The sequence below is a fragment of the Pezoporus flaviventris genome, unplaced genomic scaffold (genome assembly GCF_033815535.1).
Source record: "Pezoporus flaviventris isolate CSIRO_AGI_PZ_B2104156 unplaced genomic scaffold, CSIRO_AGI_Pfla_v1 ptg000023l, whole genome shotgun sequence".
NCBI lineage: Eukaryota > Metazoa > Chordata > Aves > Psittaciformes > Psittacidae > Pezoporus > Pezoporus flaviventris.
In genome coordinates, this window is record NW_026892571.1 from 7,232,630 (window position 1) to 7,248,006 (window position 15,377).

The 15,377-nt window shown below is 41.9% G+C and overlaps 1 protein-coding gene across 3 annotated transcripts; it reads right to left on the minus strand.

Annotated features, from left to right (window-relative positions):
* Window positions 1-610: 610 nt before the first annotated feature.
* CCNG1 (cyclin G1) lies at window positions 611-4,891 on the minus strand. 3 transcript variants are annotated; one of them, XM_061456563.1, is made up of 7 exons: window positions 4,834-4,891; window positions 4,019-4,282; window positions 2,694-2,947; window positions 2,021-2,099; window positions 1,840-1,938; window positions 1,391-1,585; window positions 611-731 (listed from the first exon to the last, which is right to left on the minus strand). In XM_061456563.1, the coding sequence occupies exons 2-6, from the start codon at window positions 4,280-4,282 to the stop codon at window positions 1,394-1,396; spliced, it is 888 nt and encodes a 295-aa protein (XP_061312547.1). In that variant the 5' UTR covers window positions 4,834-4,891; the 3' UTR covers window positions 611-731; window positions 1,391-1,393. The 3 variants fall into 3 exon arrangements, with proteins under 3 accessions (XP_061312547.1, XP_061312546.1, XP_061312548.1); XM_061456562.1 differs by lacking the exon at window positions 4,834-4,891 and adding an exon at window positions 4,442-4,514; XM_061456564.1 differs by lacking the exons at window positions 1,391-1,585; window positions 4,834-4,891 and adding an exon at window positions 4,442-4,528.
* Window positions 4,892-15,377: the final 10,486 nt, after the last annotated feature.

A 15,377-nucleotide genomic window follows, 5' to 3' on the forward strand; every position in this document is an offset into this window, starting at 1 on the left:
AGTATCACAAAGCTTTTACACTCTATGATATAGCTCCTAATCTCAGTAAGCTACCCTTCTTACAAAATACTGAAGTTAATGATACTGGGGTTAGTGACTACCCTTTTATAAGGCGATGAACTCTTTTTCCTGCTTTAGCTACTTGACATATTTGGCAGGTATCACATGGCCTAGTTTTTAATGTGTCAATCGTAGAAGGCCAGTGTCCTGCACAGTAGGGACATATGGACCATGTGACACTGCCTAAACAACTAGTTAGGTGGACCAACAGGCATTTGCCACCATCATCAGTATTGAGCAGGATTAGTCTTTAGTTTAAGACACTGCAGCACTGTGCTACTGTCATGTAATCTTTGGAACCAGATTTTTAAAATTAAATACATAATTCAGAACCTGCAGTTACAGTAAACCAAAGTTAGACTACACTAGCTGCTCTGCAAACTATAAGGTGTTAAAATTCTATGCATCTGTATTGTGGTATAACACACTATATTGTGGTATAACACACTAAACAGTCTTACAAATAAGACTGAAAACTGACATTGAATATTGTTGTAATCATCATGAAAAGAACATATTTGCTGGAACGATCCTTAGTCTGAGATGCTACGTAGTCTTTCCATGAGTTGAGTTCTCCTTTATTAAGGTCAAGTTTCAGACTTCATTTCTTAAATATTCACGTGTCTGTTGACAAGGTCACAGCATAGTTCTCTCCTCATTTTACTGTATTCCTGTAAAAAAATCCAAACCGTCAACTGAAGGCTTTCTACAAGACCTAAACAAAGCATCAGACTTCAGTATTGCAAGACAACACGACAGCTGTTATAGAAAATCTGTAACCTTTGGAATTAAGAGTCTAGATAAGGAAGTAGTTCACAATTTCTACAGAGTAAAAATACCCTAGTAATATGAATAACTGAATTAGAGTTTTTAGACATAACTAATCAGACAGTTACACAAGTAAAACTATAGAACTGTCTTCCTTTTAAGTGGTTTAAGTGAAAGATTAAAAGAAAGTCATTTTAATAGGCAACTGTTTCCTCTTAGCTGATTCTTTTTAGGATAGGAGCAAGCCAAGCTTTTTCTCTTTTTACCAGTTTTATTCCACATTTGCGTTTGCATAAGGTCCCAATGTCTGTATAACACATTTCTCCTCCCACAGCACACCAGAGGATCAGTTCTTTTTCCAGTGTTTATATATTAGGTTGCCACTTCTTCAGGTACAGCACTGGCTCAAGCATGAACATGAGAACAGACCAGCCTCTATAACAGGCCTACTATGTTTATGTTACATGGCTTCAAGAGGTTACTTATACAGAATAAGAAACTTTGAGATAGTTAACAGCTAATTACTTCTACACAATCAGAAGCTGGTTTTAAAAGAAGTTACCTATTATGAGCTGGTCTCTGGAATTGTAGGAAGATGTGTTATTCTGTAGTAGCTATGTTTAAGCTGCCGTGCTGTACGTCCAGACACAATCCATTTTAATTTCTGGACATTTGGCTTGGAACACTTGCTCGAGGAATATTCTGTAAGGCACTTTAGCACCAGCTCCTTCCAGAAGATCAAATCTCTGTTGTTTATCTAGACAGCAAAACAAAATCTTACGTAACTCATTAAATCCTTAGTCATACATGTACATTCAGCTTCTTTATAGAAGATAAGAAACCAGAGATCCCAAGCCAAATGGAAAAAAAGCCATGAAACCAAACCAAACCCAAACAAAATCCCAACAAAGCGACAAAAGAAACCAGTATGCCAGTGGATCTCCCCCTTTTCCTCTGTGTAGGCACTTGCATGCATTTTTCTTCCTTCCTCCCCTGAATCTTTATATATACCTTGGAATGCAACTGCAGAAATTCCAATGCCTCTGTCAACTCCAGCAGTTTTTGTTCTTCTATCTCTAGAGCCATAATAGACAGTGCCAAGACAGAAGGCTGGAGAGACAGAAAAAGTTTTTAAACACTGCTTTGTTAAGTTTCAGTAGTCTCATTGTCTTTGAGGTTTCAAGACATTTACCTTGGCTTTAGAAAACATGATTCTGCAGTGACATGCCTTAAGCTGGGTCTCAAGTCTCTCAAAATTAAGGTATTTTCTCCTGTAATAAAAACATATGAGTGAAGGTAAAAAAAGAACCCAAGCTTGCTCAAGGCAGCACCACCCTTGGGAACTCAGAACAGCAGGAAGAATGTTATCTAAACAAAGGCCTCATTTGTCCCAGAAGTTCTAGGGTTACAGTCAAACAGGTGTTCAGTTTTGGCAGCCCTAATGCTAAAAATAAATCTTATGGTACACTGGGGAGACTCATACTGTTAAAATAGGCTTACCAACAGGAATTTTAGTGCTTACTAGCAAAAGGAATCTTTTTCTAAGCCAGATTTTGAAATCATTGCAATGAGGCAATACTTAGTGCAGCATAAGCAGAGATTTATTATACCATCGTCATTGAGCAAGTTTGGTTTTTGGCTCAGAGAGGAATACTCTTTGGATCAACTTATGCAAACAGCTTTAAAAACCGAAATAACGTTAAGTCACAGATACTCACATTTATGATATCTACCAATAAGGGGTAAAGTTTGTGAGGTTTTTAACTACAGAAAGGCCATTTACTCAAGTTATTTCCCTCATTACTTTTCTACACAGGCTTCCTGATCATATGCAGTCATAGCTAAAAAAGTATTATATATATTACCTTTCACAGCTTAAATTCTCATGAATGAGCGAGTGATACAGTTGTAGAAACTGGAAGGCTGTTGTAGCTTTGACTTTCCAACACAGCTTCTCCAATACGATTTTCTCCATTCTCATCATATCAGAAACAGTGAATCTGTACTGGCTTATTCGAATTAAATCAGTGGCTAGAGGAACATTTCTCTCTTCTTCTGATGCCTTCACAGCCAAGTAGAAGCAGCTGAGTCCAACACAGCCCAAGTGTTTAGGCTGTACCTAAGGAAAAGTAATTTGTTGTTTGTTAACTTTAAAGAGGAAAGCCTTTGATCAGCCATGTCAATACATAAGTACCAAACTATGTAGGACCAATGTATATTAGGAAAGAAAATCACGGGGGGCAAACTGGGGCTGTTCTGTTTTTTAAGATGGAGATATGTCTTTTATCTACTTATATTCTTATTTTTATTTAACTGAATGAGAAGACTATTACACACTACAAGTTCTGCCTCATTCATCTAAAAAAGCAAGATTGTAGAACAACGTATTTTGAGGTAGAACTGTTTTCTTAATGAGGTTCGATAATAGCCCAGTCAGTTTTGAGGGCTTAAAGTGTGCAACATATTGACTTATGCAAAGAAAAAAAAAATGTTTGGAATTTTGTTTTTTTTATTTTTTTTTCTATACACACACAAACACATATATACAAAAAGCTTATTTTATTCCATAGGCACTACAGTGGCCATTTTTACTGCTTATTCTGGATTCAGAGGTCATCATTTTCCTATCCACCCCATCTACCTTTCTCATTTTTGTTTTAACACACAAAGAAAACAAGCTGTTGTTCTTGACCAAATAGCACAGCGGTAATCCTGTTTTGTTAGGCAATTATAAACAACCCAGATCAGCATGCCACATATGCATGACAGAATGGTGTTAGAATCTGGTAAAACATTTTGTTAAGTGCTGAACAGCTTCAAACTGCTTAATATTGGTTATGGGTAAGTTTAAACAGTGAGGTAAGTCATTTAAGGCATTCTTGTATATACGCAACAGGCAAGACAATCTGTCTTGATCTAACCCATGAATACAGCTTGTATTTCCAAGCCTATGGACATCCTCAAGTTGAAACAGATGCCCTCTTTCTTCTATTCTGTAGAGTTAACATCTGTTTTATCAATACTAAAATCTGAACAGGGAAAGACATTTCTTATCTCTTGTGCAATCAGAACCTCTGGAAGGCGCTTAACCTTCAGCCTTCTAAAGCCAAGATGTTTTAACTTATAAAAGGAACAACGCTGCAATGAGCATAAGCCAGTGACTGAGAGCTCATACTGTAGAAAGCCTTACCTTCATTTTTGACAAGAATCTGTCTAAGAAATTCACAGCTAGTGAAAAAGTCTCTGTATGGAAGCCAAAGAACTGAGTTAAGCTGAGAAGGTCTTTCACTTCAAAGTCTCGAAGCCTTGCAGTCATCCGGAGGCCATTATCGTGAGCAGATTCGATCAGCCTTAGGCCAGAGGCCTTTGGCTGACATCTTAACTCCTGTTCCAAGAGGGCTGTGAGCTGGTCCAGCAGCTCCTGAGCTTCAGTACTTACAAGCGTTTCAATCATCTGTAACAAAAACCAAATGTAAGCATATCAAACCGCTTAAAGGGAGGAGACTTACTAAGTTACAGCTGTCTCTAAAGCAAGAGAGAAACTTTCCTTTCTCTTTAGGTACGTGAACTACTTAGCAGGGAAGCTGCCCCTAGACAGACCGAGCCCTCTTACCCAAGGGAGCGATGTTCCTCGTCACAAACCCCGGTCACCCCGCGCACCCCAGAGGCGAGGTGACACCGCAGCTGAGCAGCTCCAGGCCACCGGGCTCCACAGCCGGGCCCGGGCAGCGCTCTCCGGGTCCCGCAGGGCCCTGCCCGCCCCCTCCGCACCCCGGGGACAAGCCCGGGTCCCGCACCGCGCAGGCGCCGCCTCCCCGGGACAAGCCCGGGCCTGCCCTTCGCCGCCCCAGGGGGTCCGCCGGCGGACTAGCGACCTGCCAGCTCTGTCAGCGGGACGGACGGGACGGGGACGGGGACACGGACACAGCCACCCTACTGACGGGCTGGGAACGGCGCGGAGGAGCCCAAACCCACCGCCGGTGGGGCCCAGCCCAGCGATCTCACCTTGTGTCTGTCGCCCCGCTGTCTTCTGTATGGGGAGGGCCCCGGGCCGCCGTGACCAGCGGCGACAGCGCCGACGGGTCACGCTAAGGCACTGCCCGGCCCCCCGAGCACCAGCGACCATCGGGAGAGCCCCGTACCGCACCTGCCCGGCACAGACTGACCGCCGGCCCGGCCCGCTCCGCTCGTGGGCGGGGCTTAGGAGTTGATAGACTTCCAGGCAGGCCAATCACAGGGCGCGGGTGGTGGGAGGGGGCGGGCCGCCATCGCTAGGAGATAGGCCGTGCAGGCACAGTGGCGACCTCTGTTGGCAGCGCCTCCGCCTAGCAGGTCGGGGCTCCGCCTTCGCCTCGGTGCCGCTCTGCGGAGCACGAGGTACCGGGTCCTCGTGCGGGCGGCTTTAGGGCCGCTCCGTGGGGAGCCGCTCGCTGTGCCCCAACAGGAGTGACTGCAGTGAGGCTTTCTGTGTGTGTGTGCTCGTGGTGGGTCAGGACGAGCAGCAGGACCCTCCCATCTCCGCCTTAAAAGATCCGGTGGGCTCTGCTGGCGCCCAGGCGCTGTGTACCCCGGCACCTGCCTCCACCCCCTTTGTGTGTGCGCTCGGAGGAGCGAAACAACAAACGTTCTTTGTGCTGGGAAAGGTGACGCGGTTATGTGAAGGTGAACGCGTGGCCGGCCAGAGTTAACTCCGGTTGGTTGCAAGTCTCAGGTCAGGCTGTGTGTAAGCTTCGCTTTTTGTTTATGGTAAGTAAATACGTTACCGGAGTTGGAAGGCACATGGTGGTGGTTATAAATACACAAAGCAGAGTTTGAAGCTGTTCCAGGCGTAGAAAATGTGCCGCTTCTGAACCGGCGTCAGGCGAGGGAAGGGAGTTGCTCACTATCGAGAGCTTCTGTTTAGGGCGTTCTCGAGGCCCGAGACTTTTTATTTGTTTAATAAATGTTCCATTATCTGTTATTTTATCAAAAGTTAATCTCAGTTTCTTAAAAGGCTGAGAAACGGCTGAAGGAGGCGTTTTGCAGACCTGCAATGGATGCTGCCTCTTCAAACGGCTTAAAGGTGCTTAAGTACTTGCTTTCTTAAAAACAAAGGGGGCGTGATTTCTACTTCAGTCTGAAACTTTCAAGCTGTTTTGTGATGATTGCTGTGAATTGGTTGAAATGCTTAAAATTCTCCAAAGGCGTGAACTGATGTTTTCTGTAATGCAAGGATTTTCGGAAGGCAAACCTCTTGGCTATATTTGATCTTCCAACTCTTCAAAGAGAATGTATGTTGATATGTGACTAATAGATGAGGTGATGTGCCCTGAACTTTGCTTACCACTAAATATATAGATACTGAAGATGTATCCATATTGCAGATGCGAGGAAGCGCTCTGCATTGATTCGGAGAAAACTCCAGGAACTCGCCAACAAAGTTTTAAGTTGACAAGCAGGTATTCTTTATTGCGGTGCCGGGAGACACGGGGGATAGCTCCTCCAAAGCGTGTGTCTGCCAGGCATCAACCAGGCTGTGATTATATTGTCCTTAAACATACATATTCATTAGATTGCATATATTACATCATACTTCTTAGACAATGCCTCCTGTATGCATACAAAAATGTGGTAGTGGGCTTTCGGACCCCCGGTGGTTATTCCTTCATCACTTTGTTTTAGGATCGTTGTTATATCAGTAACCACCAGGTGGTTCTGGCAAAGCTTATCTTAGTAATTTTCGTTTTCTCTGTAGTTGCTAACAAAACCCAAGGTTCTTGAGGTTACTTATTTACAAACCTATTCTTCAATCCACCTTATTCAATCAACCCCACTCTTCAGCATCTTCATAGGACTTGAAAGAGTTCAGTTGCAGGTGGGCTTTATGGCTTTTGAAAGTGCAGGATTTCAGTACAGCCTAGGTGATAATTATCCTGAGAAGAATGTGGTGTTTTTTTTTTTTTTCTGTTTCTTTGTTTTTTTTTTTTTTGTGTGTGTGTAAAGCGTTTCAACTTGTCTGTCACTCAAAAATATTCCTGAAAGGAAGGGTGAACGTTGTCTCTAGTACTTAGGCACCATTCCTGGCACCACTTTTGGCCAGATATACTGATAATCTACATCTGAATGCCTAAGTGGAAGAAGTCATTCTTTGTCCTGTGTGACTCTGTTTCTACCTTTTCTGCTTATGAACATATTTGATTTGCATTTGCTGTGAGCCTTATTTCTAAAGTGCTTTATGCCTTGCCTTAAAAAAACGGAGACGGATGAGTTGCACCTGAAATGGTGGCTAATTGCAGAGGACCAACACCTGTTCCAGGCAGTATTTTACCCTCCCATATAGCATGTTACCTGAAATGAACAGCATGGAAGATTTGCTCTCAGAGGTCGGTCTTTGCAGTATAGCTATGAGAAGTGTTTTTATTATACGTGTTGGAGTAATGCTGTGAAATTACTTTCACCTGAAAGCAGTCTGTGTTGAAGATAAAGGTTAATTATAAGGGAGATTTTGTTTGGCAAAACCTGATCATTTGTGGGTTTTCTTACTGTTTGGGGACATTGGCTAAATACTAGTAACAATATTATGTGTGAACTCGACAAAGTAATAGTGAACTTGAGTTGTTCTAAATATGGGCATCCAAACTCGATTTTAACAGCACTTAGCACATCCTTCCCTTTTCTGTGTTAATGGCTGGCCTTATCAATATTCATCGGCCTATTGGCATACAAGGAGAGGAAGGTCAGGGTGCAGCTTTCCTGGGAAGCCTCCGCAGCCGTTTTCCTTTATTTGAAGGAGTGTGAGTATAAAACAGAGGGACTGTTTTATGCATCAGTGAGCTTTATCCTCTTACTTGGTGCATGTATCAAAAGCTGTATTCATCCTACTTTTTCCTGTTGTACTTCTCACTGATCTATTATGGGTTTGTTTCATTCTCCCTATGACTTACCTTTGGAAATCAATTAAAGCTTGTTTTATTAGAAGAATCTTTGTACTTCAGAAGGCTGAGATGAATGACGAGAAAGGTAAGACCAGAAAGAAGAGTGGATAGAGATGCAGAGATTTCTAAGAAAAATGTGTTTTGCATAGTAAGTGGTTGAATTTCTGAAAGACATCGTGGAAACCAGCATGAGGGAGCCTGAGGGAGCTGTTGGTGTGTGAAGGTGGAATGACCAAATAGTGTGTTTATCTTTCTCCCGTAAAGCACTTGCATTAAATCTGACCTTCAGGTTTCCACCTGCCATCTATTTCACTTCCTTCCTCAGGCCTTTGCGAACTAGTTGTAGAGTGCATGCATATAAAAATCACTGTTTTGGCCCTCATTATAATGACCTTTGTTTGTGTTTTAGACAAGAAAAAGTAGTTTGTTCAAAAATGAAAGTGGAAGTGTCAATCCCAAATCTCATGTCCCAGCTTGACAAGAAAATGAATTGGCTTTCTGTGCTGCAAACTCTTAACTATAAATCAATCTGTTGCTACTATGAGATTCCTGTATAATTGCCCATGAATGCAAACTCAAGTACTTCAAGTATTCACAGATGTAGAACATCAGAAATAAAGATTATAGTAAATCGGATCTCATGAATATGCATATTTTTATTGCCAGTAAATACTCTGAGTTATCTAAATTAAAATTCAAAATTATATATTGCAAAGGAAGCCTTCTTTTTTAAGAGTTGGAAAACATTTGCAATAGTCTTCCTGTCATTACTATGCACATAATAATCATGTGAAGCAAATGATACTTCTTTTTTTATACTGCTCGTTTTAAATAGCTTTTATTTCTTAACTGTGCTATTAAAAATAGACTGAGAACTCTAAAAAGCAGTAGGCCATGGAGCTGGTTGGAAGGCACTGACAGCAGCCAAAGCCACTGGCCTATTTTGTGTTCTTGCAGTAGGGATTCTGGGCTGAATCAACACTAAGAAAAACTAATTCGTGTCAATTGAATGTAATGTACGTGCTTTGTTTTAAAACCATTCCTAGGGCTTAGACACAGTAAGTGGAAGCCCAGAGGACCTTTACTGTTGTACTCAGTTAACATCCCTGGTGCTGCCTAGCTTGCAGTTAGCACCTGGGCTGACTCTGCAGCTGTGACAAGTGTCTTGCTCTAAGGTGTCAGGCTTTGCTGAAGTGGCTGAAGCAAGTGCACACACCTCATCTGCTCTGCAGTCTGCTGCTCAGTGTGGGTAGAAGACTCTTGAAGAGTGTGGCAGCAAACAAGTGAGGGCACCAGTAACTGCTGAAGTGTGTTGTAGCTGTTCCCTTTGAGCTCTGCCAGATACAGAGGATTAAGACTGGATGGCTGAAGGTGTCACATCTTCTCTGTGAGATGTCTATTCTGCCTCTTTGGTGGATGTTCTGCCTGAGGCAGTTTTCTTGTGCATCGGTATTGTGGCTGAAGGCGTGTTGATCCAAGTTTATACAGCTGTGCCAAGCTGAGGAGTGGGGTAGTCCTAGGACTGCTGCAGGGATGGGTGGTGATCCTGCCATAGAAGCAGAGTGGATAGTTGCAGGCATGTTGTCTTCACCTCTTTAATCTATATCTGTGTGTCTTTCAGAAATGTATGTAAATGTCTTTAATCCCCACAGCCCGAGTCAGAGAGCACCAGTAGGACTTAACTACCTGGGACTTCCACCCATACTCCCTGTCCAGGGCTCCAGGAACCTCACTGAGCTCAGGGCTGTGGTCTAGGAAGGACTGTGGTCAGCCTTCTCCCCTGCTTGTCCAGACTTGTTGGCTGGACTTTCCAGATGGACCTTGGATTTGCCTCATCACCTCCCATGTGTGTGGCAATCACAGGGCCATCAGCACAGGCTGTCACCAGACTGGCTCTGCTTTGGGTGGTGCCTTTGTTGGTGAGGTCCTGCCCTGCCTTTGCCAGGGTTATCCTCAGTTTCAGGTTAGTCTTTCCTGGTGGAGCAGAGCTGATCCGTGGCTCTTTTGCCTTTATGATTCAGTCCTCAGTACTTTCGTCTGATTCTATAGAAAATGCTGTGTTCTTTGCGTTTCACTTGGTCTAGAAATGCCTTGTATACATTAAAAAAATCCTGTATGTGTCTTGCTGTAAATAGCATTATTATAAACGAGCTTTAATCAAAAGCAGGTTTTCATGGGAAAGACTTAGTACTTTTTTTATATAGTTTTCTCATCTTTCTAGCCTACTTGTGAGAAGTAACATTTGCAGTTACCCCTACATGTTAATATGTGATTTTAAAACTGCTTCTATAAGAATACTTGCTGAAATGAATAGGGCTTCCTTTCCTTTGGGCTGTTCTGGACAAAAGCAAGAGTTTGTGGTTAATAGAAGACAGATCCCATAGTTAAGTCCTTTGGAGATTATAAACCTGTTGTTACCAGCTATGGGAATTTCTGCTGTAGCATTATTTGGTGATGAGTTATAAACAGCTACTGATTTGCTTGAACAACATCAGGAAGCACTGCAGTATGATTGTCTTAACTGGTGAAATGTGTGTATGTGGGCTGAGACCTTGGGAGTGGGAAATATATTATCCTTTCTCCTCTGTGAAAGGAGACCTACACCTAATATTACCCTGTTCTGAAGACAACTGCTGAAGTTAATACTGTTTTTTTACATTTCACTATATAATGTTTTGTAACTGTAGCATCAGAATTAAGATAAAGCTCCTCAAAGTTAGTTTTGCTGGGATTTCAGTAAAAAAAAAAAGGTGACTGTAAGAGCTGCAAAGGTTTCTCCTCTGCCCCTTTTCTTGTGTTTCATATACAACTCATGTAGACCAGCACACATAAGGAGAATCGTGGTTTTGATTACAGTTGTCAGTAGTTATGTCGTGCTTGTTCCTTCATGGTAATAATTGTTTAGATTTAGTTCATTAATGTAACTGTAAAGAAGTGCCCATGAGAGAAGGGGAAATGACAGTAAAGAGGTGAAGCTTCCCAAATAAATATGAGGCCCTACAAGACATCTGGTTTGTCTGGAGTTACTCCTTTACAGAAACTTGTTACATCAAATATGTTAGAGGAGAGAGTAAAGATCTCTGGGATGGATTTAAGTGCAAATGCTTGTGAATACAGCTGTTTTTCTCAAAAGTGGAGCTGTGTCACACTCTGCAAACTGTCCCATAAATAGCCTGAGTATTCGGAGGATGGCTTCATGTCAGATTGGAATAACCTGTTCTCCCAGTGGTCCAGTTGAGTGGTATATGGGTGTTTGTTTGGGGTTTTTTGTTTAGCATGTGGTTATGACAAAGAAATGCTAAATAATACATTGATCTGTGTCAAATAAAAGGTGGAGATTCCGCTTGGAAATGGAATTTATAAGCAAATAAATACAATCTACTTTTTGCACTTGCTGTATTTTCCGAATGCATCATTATTTATTACATATATACCATTTACTGTTAATTTGCTGATAGTTGTATAGACGCTTATAATGATACAGAACCTATCCGAATTATGTGGGGTTTGTAAGATCAGTTCTCTACTATCAAAATTAATAATGAAAATAATTGTGTGGGAGTTTTGAGGAAGAACGTGCGATTCAGCCTTTTACCGCATGAGGGCAGTAGCGGCACATGATTTGTGTCGTCCTTATTCATGTTTAATGTTAACACTCATTAAAGACTGTGAGCTTTGGTATATTTATATTAGGTGCTTCAGTGAATGTGTTGTGGAACTACTTTTATAAATCCAGAGCTGAGAAATACCAGAAAAGACTGTGAAGGAAGAGATTTTTATAAAGAGCACTTTCAACTTAACCTCCCACTAGAATGTTTTTCAAAGTTTTTCGAAGAATGAGTTTCAAAGAAAAGCAAGAGAACTTGCTGCAGGGAAGAAGATGCTATCACTTGACAAGTAGAGTTGGCAAATCTGCATCTGAAGTGTTCTAGGTTTTTCAGGAGATGGTCAAGTTTTACAGCAATTAAACTTCTTTTTCTGAAGGATTCATTTTCATACACAGTGCTTAATTTTACTGTTTAGTTCAATACCCACCAGGATTATTTACTTAAATACTTATTATGTACTTAAATCATGTACTTGTAATTGTTACATCCTCATGTGGCTTCTTTGCAGCAGCAGTTATGGCAGTATTAGATGAATAATTACCCCTCCCTTTGCCTTTAACAGGAGACCTGTCATGTTTTCTTAACTGGCTTTCAGTGTTGAGTCAGATCAGTAGATTTGTGAGAGAACAATGTATGTAGCTGCAGGTGTCTTAATGTGTGTTGTCTTCTAAAGTGTGGTTTGTCCACCAGTTGAGGGCTTTTTGATATGGCATATGGTGACAAGATTTTTGGGGCACTTAATATAGCAGTGAAGATAAGATTGTAACTGGACAGGTATCTTGCTGAGGTGGCACAAGGCCTGGTCTAGTGGGTTGGTTAATACAATTAATTCTGGAATTGGGTATTATGGTTTTAAGAAACTGCTGATCCAGTGTCCAGTCTGCTTTTGTTTTCTGTGTCTTCTCAGCTTTACATAAGCTAGTTGTGCTTGCGCTCCGCTGAGTCTGGAAACGCTGCAGTTACCAGCCAGTGATCCAGCAGAACAGTGAATTGAGAGGTTTCTGCTATTAAATGAAGCATAAAAAGTAACTCCACGGAAGTGCAGGGGCTGCTGACTTGTCAGTGGTGTGGGGTGTTTGTATTTACATGCCTGTTAACACCAGTGCAGATTATGAGCTTCCTTGAAGGCTTTGCTAAAGCAATGTGAAAAATGTATGTCTAATCCCTGGATGATGCAAAAGGTAAAGAGGAGTTACTGGCTTTGGTGTGCCAAGGAACACAAACCACCATTCTGTTCTGAGTGCTGTTAGGCAGAGCTTTTATTTTAGGGTAAAGAAAAATTATGTGCTTGGCTTGCACACAGTTTTAACTGTAACTGAAGGAAATTTGTCTAGCTAAATTTCCCTTTGGATTTATCTGCCAACATGCCACTGGAGTCTTAACATACCATAGAATACTTCCTGTATTCTGTGTATGGTAAGCAATGGAATGAACGGACCTTGGACTTAGGAACCTGAACTACATCTGCATAAAACCGAACTGGCAAATAAAACATCAAGTTTTGAAATGTATGTAGGCAGCAAACTTTTGATGGCATGAGGAAAACACTGGCGGGGGGGATCTGTAGGCTACTTGTGCTGCGATGTGTGGCTGCTGCCTTCACCACATATACAAGGAGAAAGTGGCACTTTTAAATAGAACTTTGCAGTCTTGTGGGGGAATTTATCCCTAGTACAGATACACCTTGTGTTCTGAAGCTCCCATTTTGGCACCTGTATGACTTCAGACACTCTGCAGACCTTCTCTTTATAAGGACTATGTAGGTAATATCATCCTTGCTGGTCACTTCATGTGCACTGGGGCCAGGAGGGAACAGCTCATCTTTTTGAGGCTGGTGTTATACGTGCGTGGGTAGGACAGAGTGGTCAGTGACAGGAGTATGGGAACCTTGGGAAGTAGATGGGGAAAACACCCCTTCCCTGGTTTCCTGAGCTCTGTGGCTGCGTGGAGGATCTGTGCACTGGCGCTGTAGGCTGCCAAGCCAGCTCAAACAGAACCTGGAATTGCTTAGTTAAATATTTGTGGACATGTTGTAACATAGAGTGGTTTTCAGGTTAAACTGTGAAATACACTTTATCCCCTCTTTGCTTGGGAACCCCTTCCCCAGTATGCCTTTACACCAAACTAGCAGCTGAGCTGAATCAAACGCAGGTATGGGTCCAAGGAACTGCAGTAAACACAGGGCAACTAGAAAAGCCAAACTCTTGTGGTATGCTTCATCTGCCTGCCTTTGAATTTGGGTGAGGAGAAGCAGTTGGTCAGTTTAGTAGAGGTTTGTCTAGATCTTGCTTCCATATTTCCATGATTAAGGTAGTGCATTGCTTGCAAACCTTCTATTTAACATTTATCATGAGGTTTGTGAACAGGTTGCAAGGTTAGTAAGCTTTGTACAATGTTCCTTGTGCTGCTGTGGGTTTGTGGGAGGGAAGTCTGCACTCTGGAGCTTTGACAGGTTATCTGTGTGCTGTGAGCTCAGAAACAAGGGGCAATACTTCTGTCATTTTGGTTGCTCTTCATTACCCTTGAGAAGCACACCTTGCAAATTAAAAGATTGTTCATCAAATGCCTGTTCTGCATAAAGTGAGTTTTCCATAAGGTTAAATTTCCGTGATATTTTCTATCTCAACTGAATTACTGTTGCTTCTATCAGTTTCTTCTGTGTCACTTCTCCCTTTTCAATTTGTTCCCTGCTTCCTGTAAATGAGCTTATACATTATGCATCTAGAAGCTGTTTTCCTGGTGTTCCTATTCAGAATAACTTAAGACATGTCAATCGATGCTGCTCAGGAAAACTGTCATATTTTTTTCCCAGGCATCTTGGAAGGTTAAAACCCTGTAGCTGGCTCAGAGGTGATAGCAGTCATTGTAGTGGATTGCACAGAAAATCAATAGGGAAAACCTATTGTTTGAAAACGTTATTTCAAGCTAATGTCACTAAAAAATATGTATCAATAAAACATGTTGTATTAGCTGGTCGCATCAGGACGTATGGTTTATTCAGTTACTCTGTATGCAGTTTCATTTGTCTTGCGGAGTAATGAGCATCTTCAAGCTCCTGCATCTCCAGCCTCTTTTCTCACACCTGATTTAATGTAATTGTAACATGGAACCTTTTTCAGATTGACGTAAGGAGACCTGTAGAGGCTATCTTCATCATCATTGCCATGACATAAAGCCCTGCAGCATGATGGAAGGAGTATTCGCTTTTCTTCCCTTCTGTGCTTACCCACTGAGTGTCACATACACTGTTTCTGTCAGGACTAGGTAGCCAAGGGCTGTACTGTCTGTCACTTTTGCTTCTCCTGGTCCAAGACTTCTTTTCTACTTCTTGCTTGTATCTGTGATTTTCAGGGCTTGTTCTGCCTATAAATCTGAGTAGACCCATATGCCTCAAGCAAGAACCACTTTGCATGGTAGGGCTCACCCTGCTACTGTGAACGTGACACAGGTTTCTGCTTTTGTCCAAGATTTTCAGCTTTGCCTTTTTATTTCCTTTCACAAGGAGCTTTACTCAGAATCAATATTGCTGCTTGCCTGTTAAGCAGCAACAGCATGTCAGTGTGCTAATGGCACACAGCTAGTAACCCGGTAAATTGGCCATAGATAATGGAGGGTTTACTGAAGTGAAACCATTTTGGACACTTGTACTGAATTCTTCCCTGTGCTTGGAAAGTTATGAGCATCCCAGGATCTTGTACTAACCGTCTGCAGTCCCATGCTTCTGATAGTACCTGTGGTCATCACTGTACCAGACACCTGACTAAACATAATGCAAGAATTCCCATATTTAATAGCTGGTGACTAGTAAAGACTTAACTGTGGGTGAAGTAAAATAGCAGCTTTTTTGTGAATCCTTAAGTCCTCATTCAGTATGTTTCATCAGAAACATGCTTGGCTTTTTTTTACTCAATTTTTTTTTAAACTAATGTTCTACTTTGCGACTCCTTGTACACGTATCCCAGTTTATGGATTTTCATATTCATAATGAATGGAGTCGCTCTGACTTGGTACATCTGAGAAAACACTG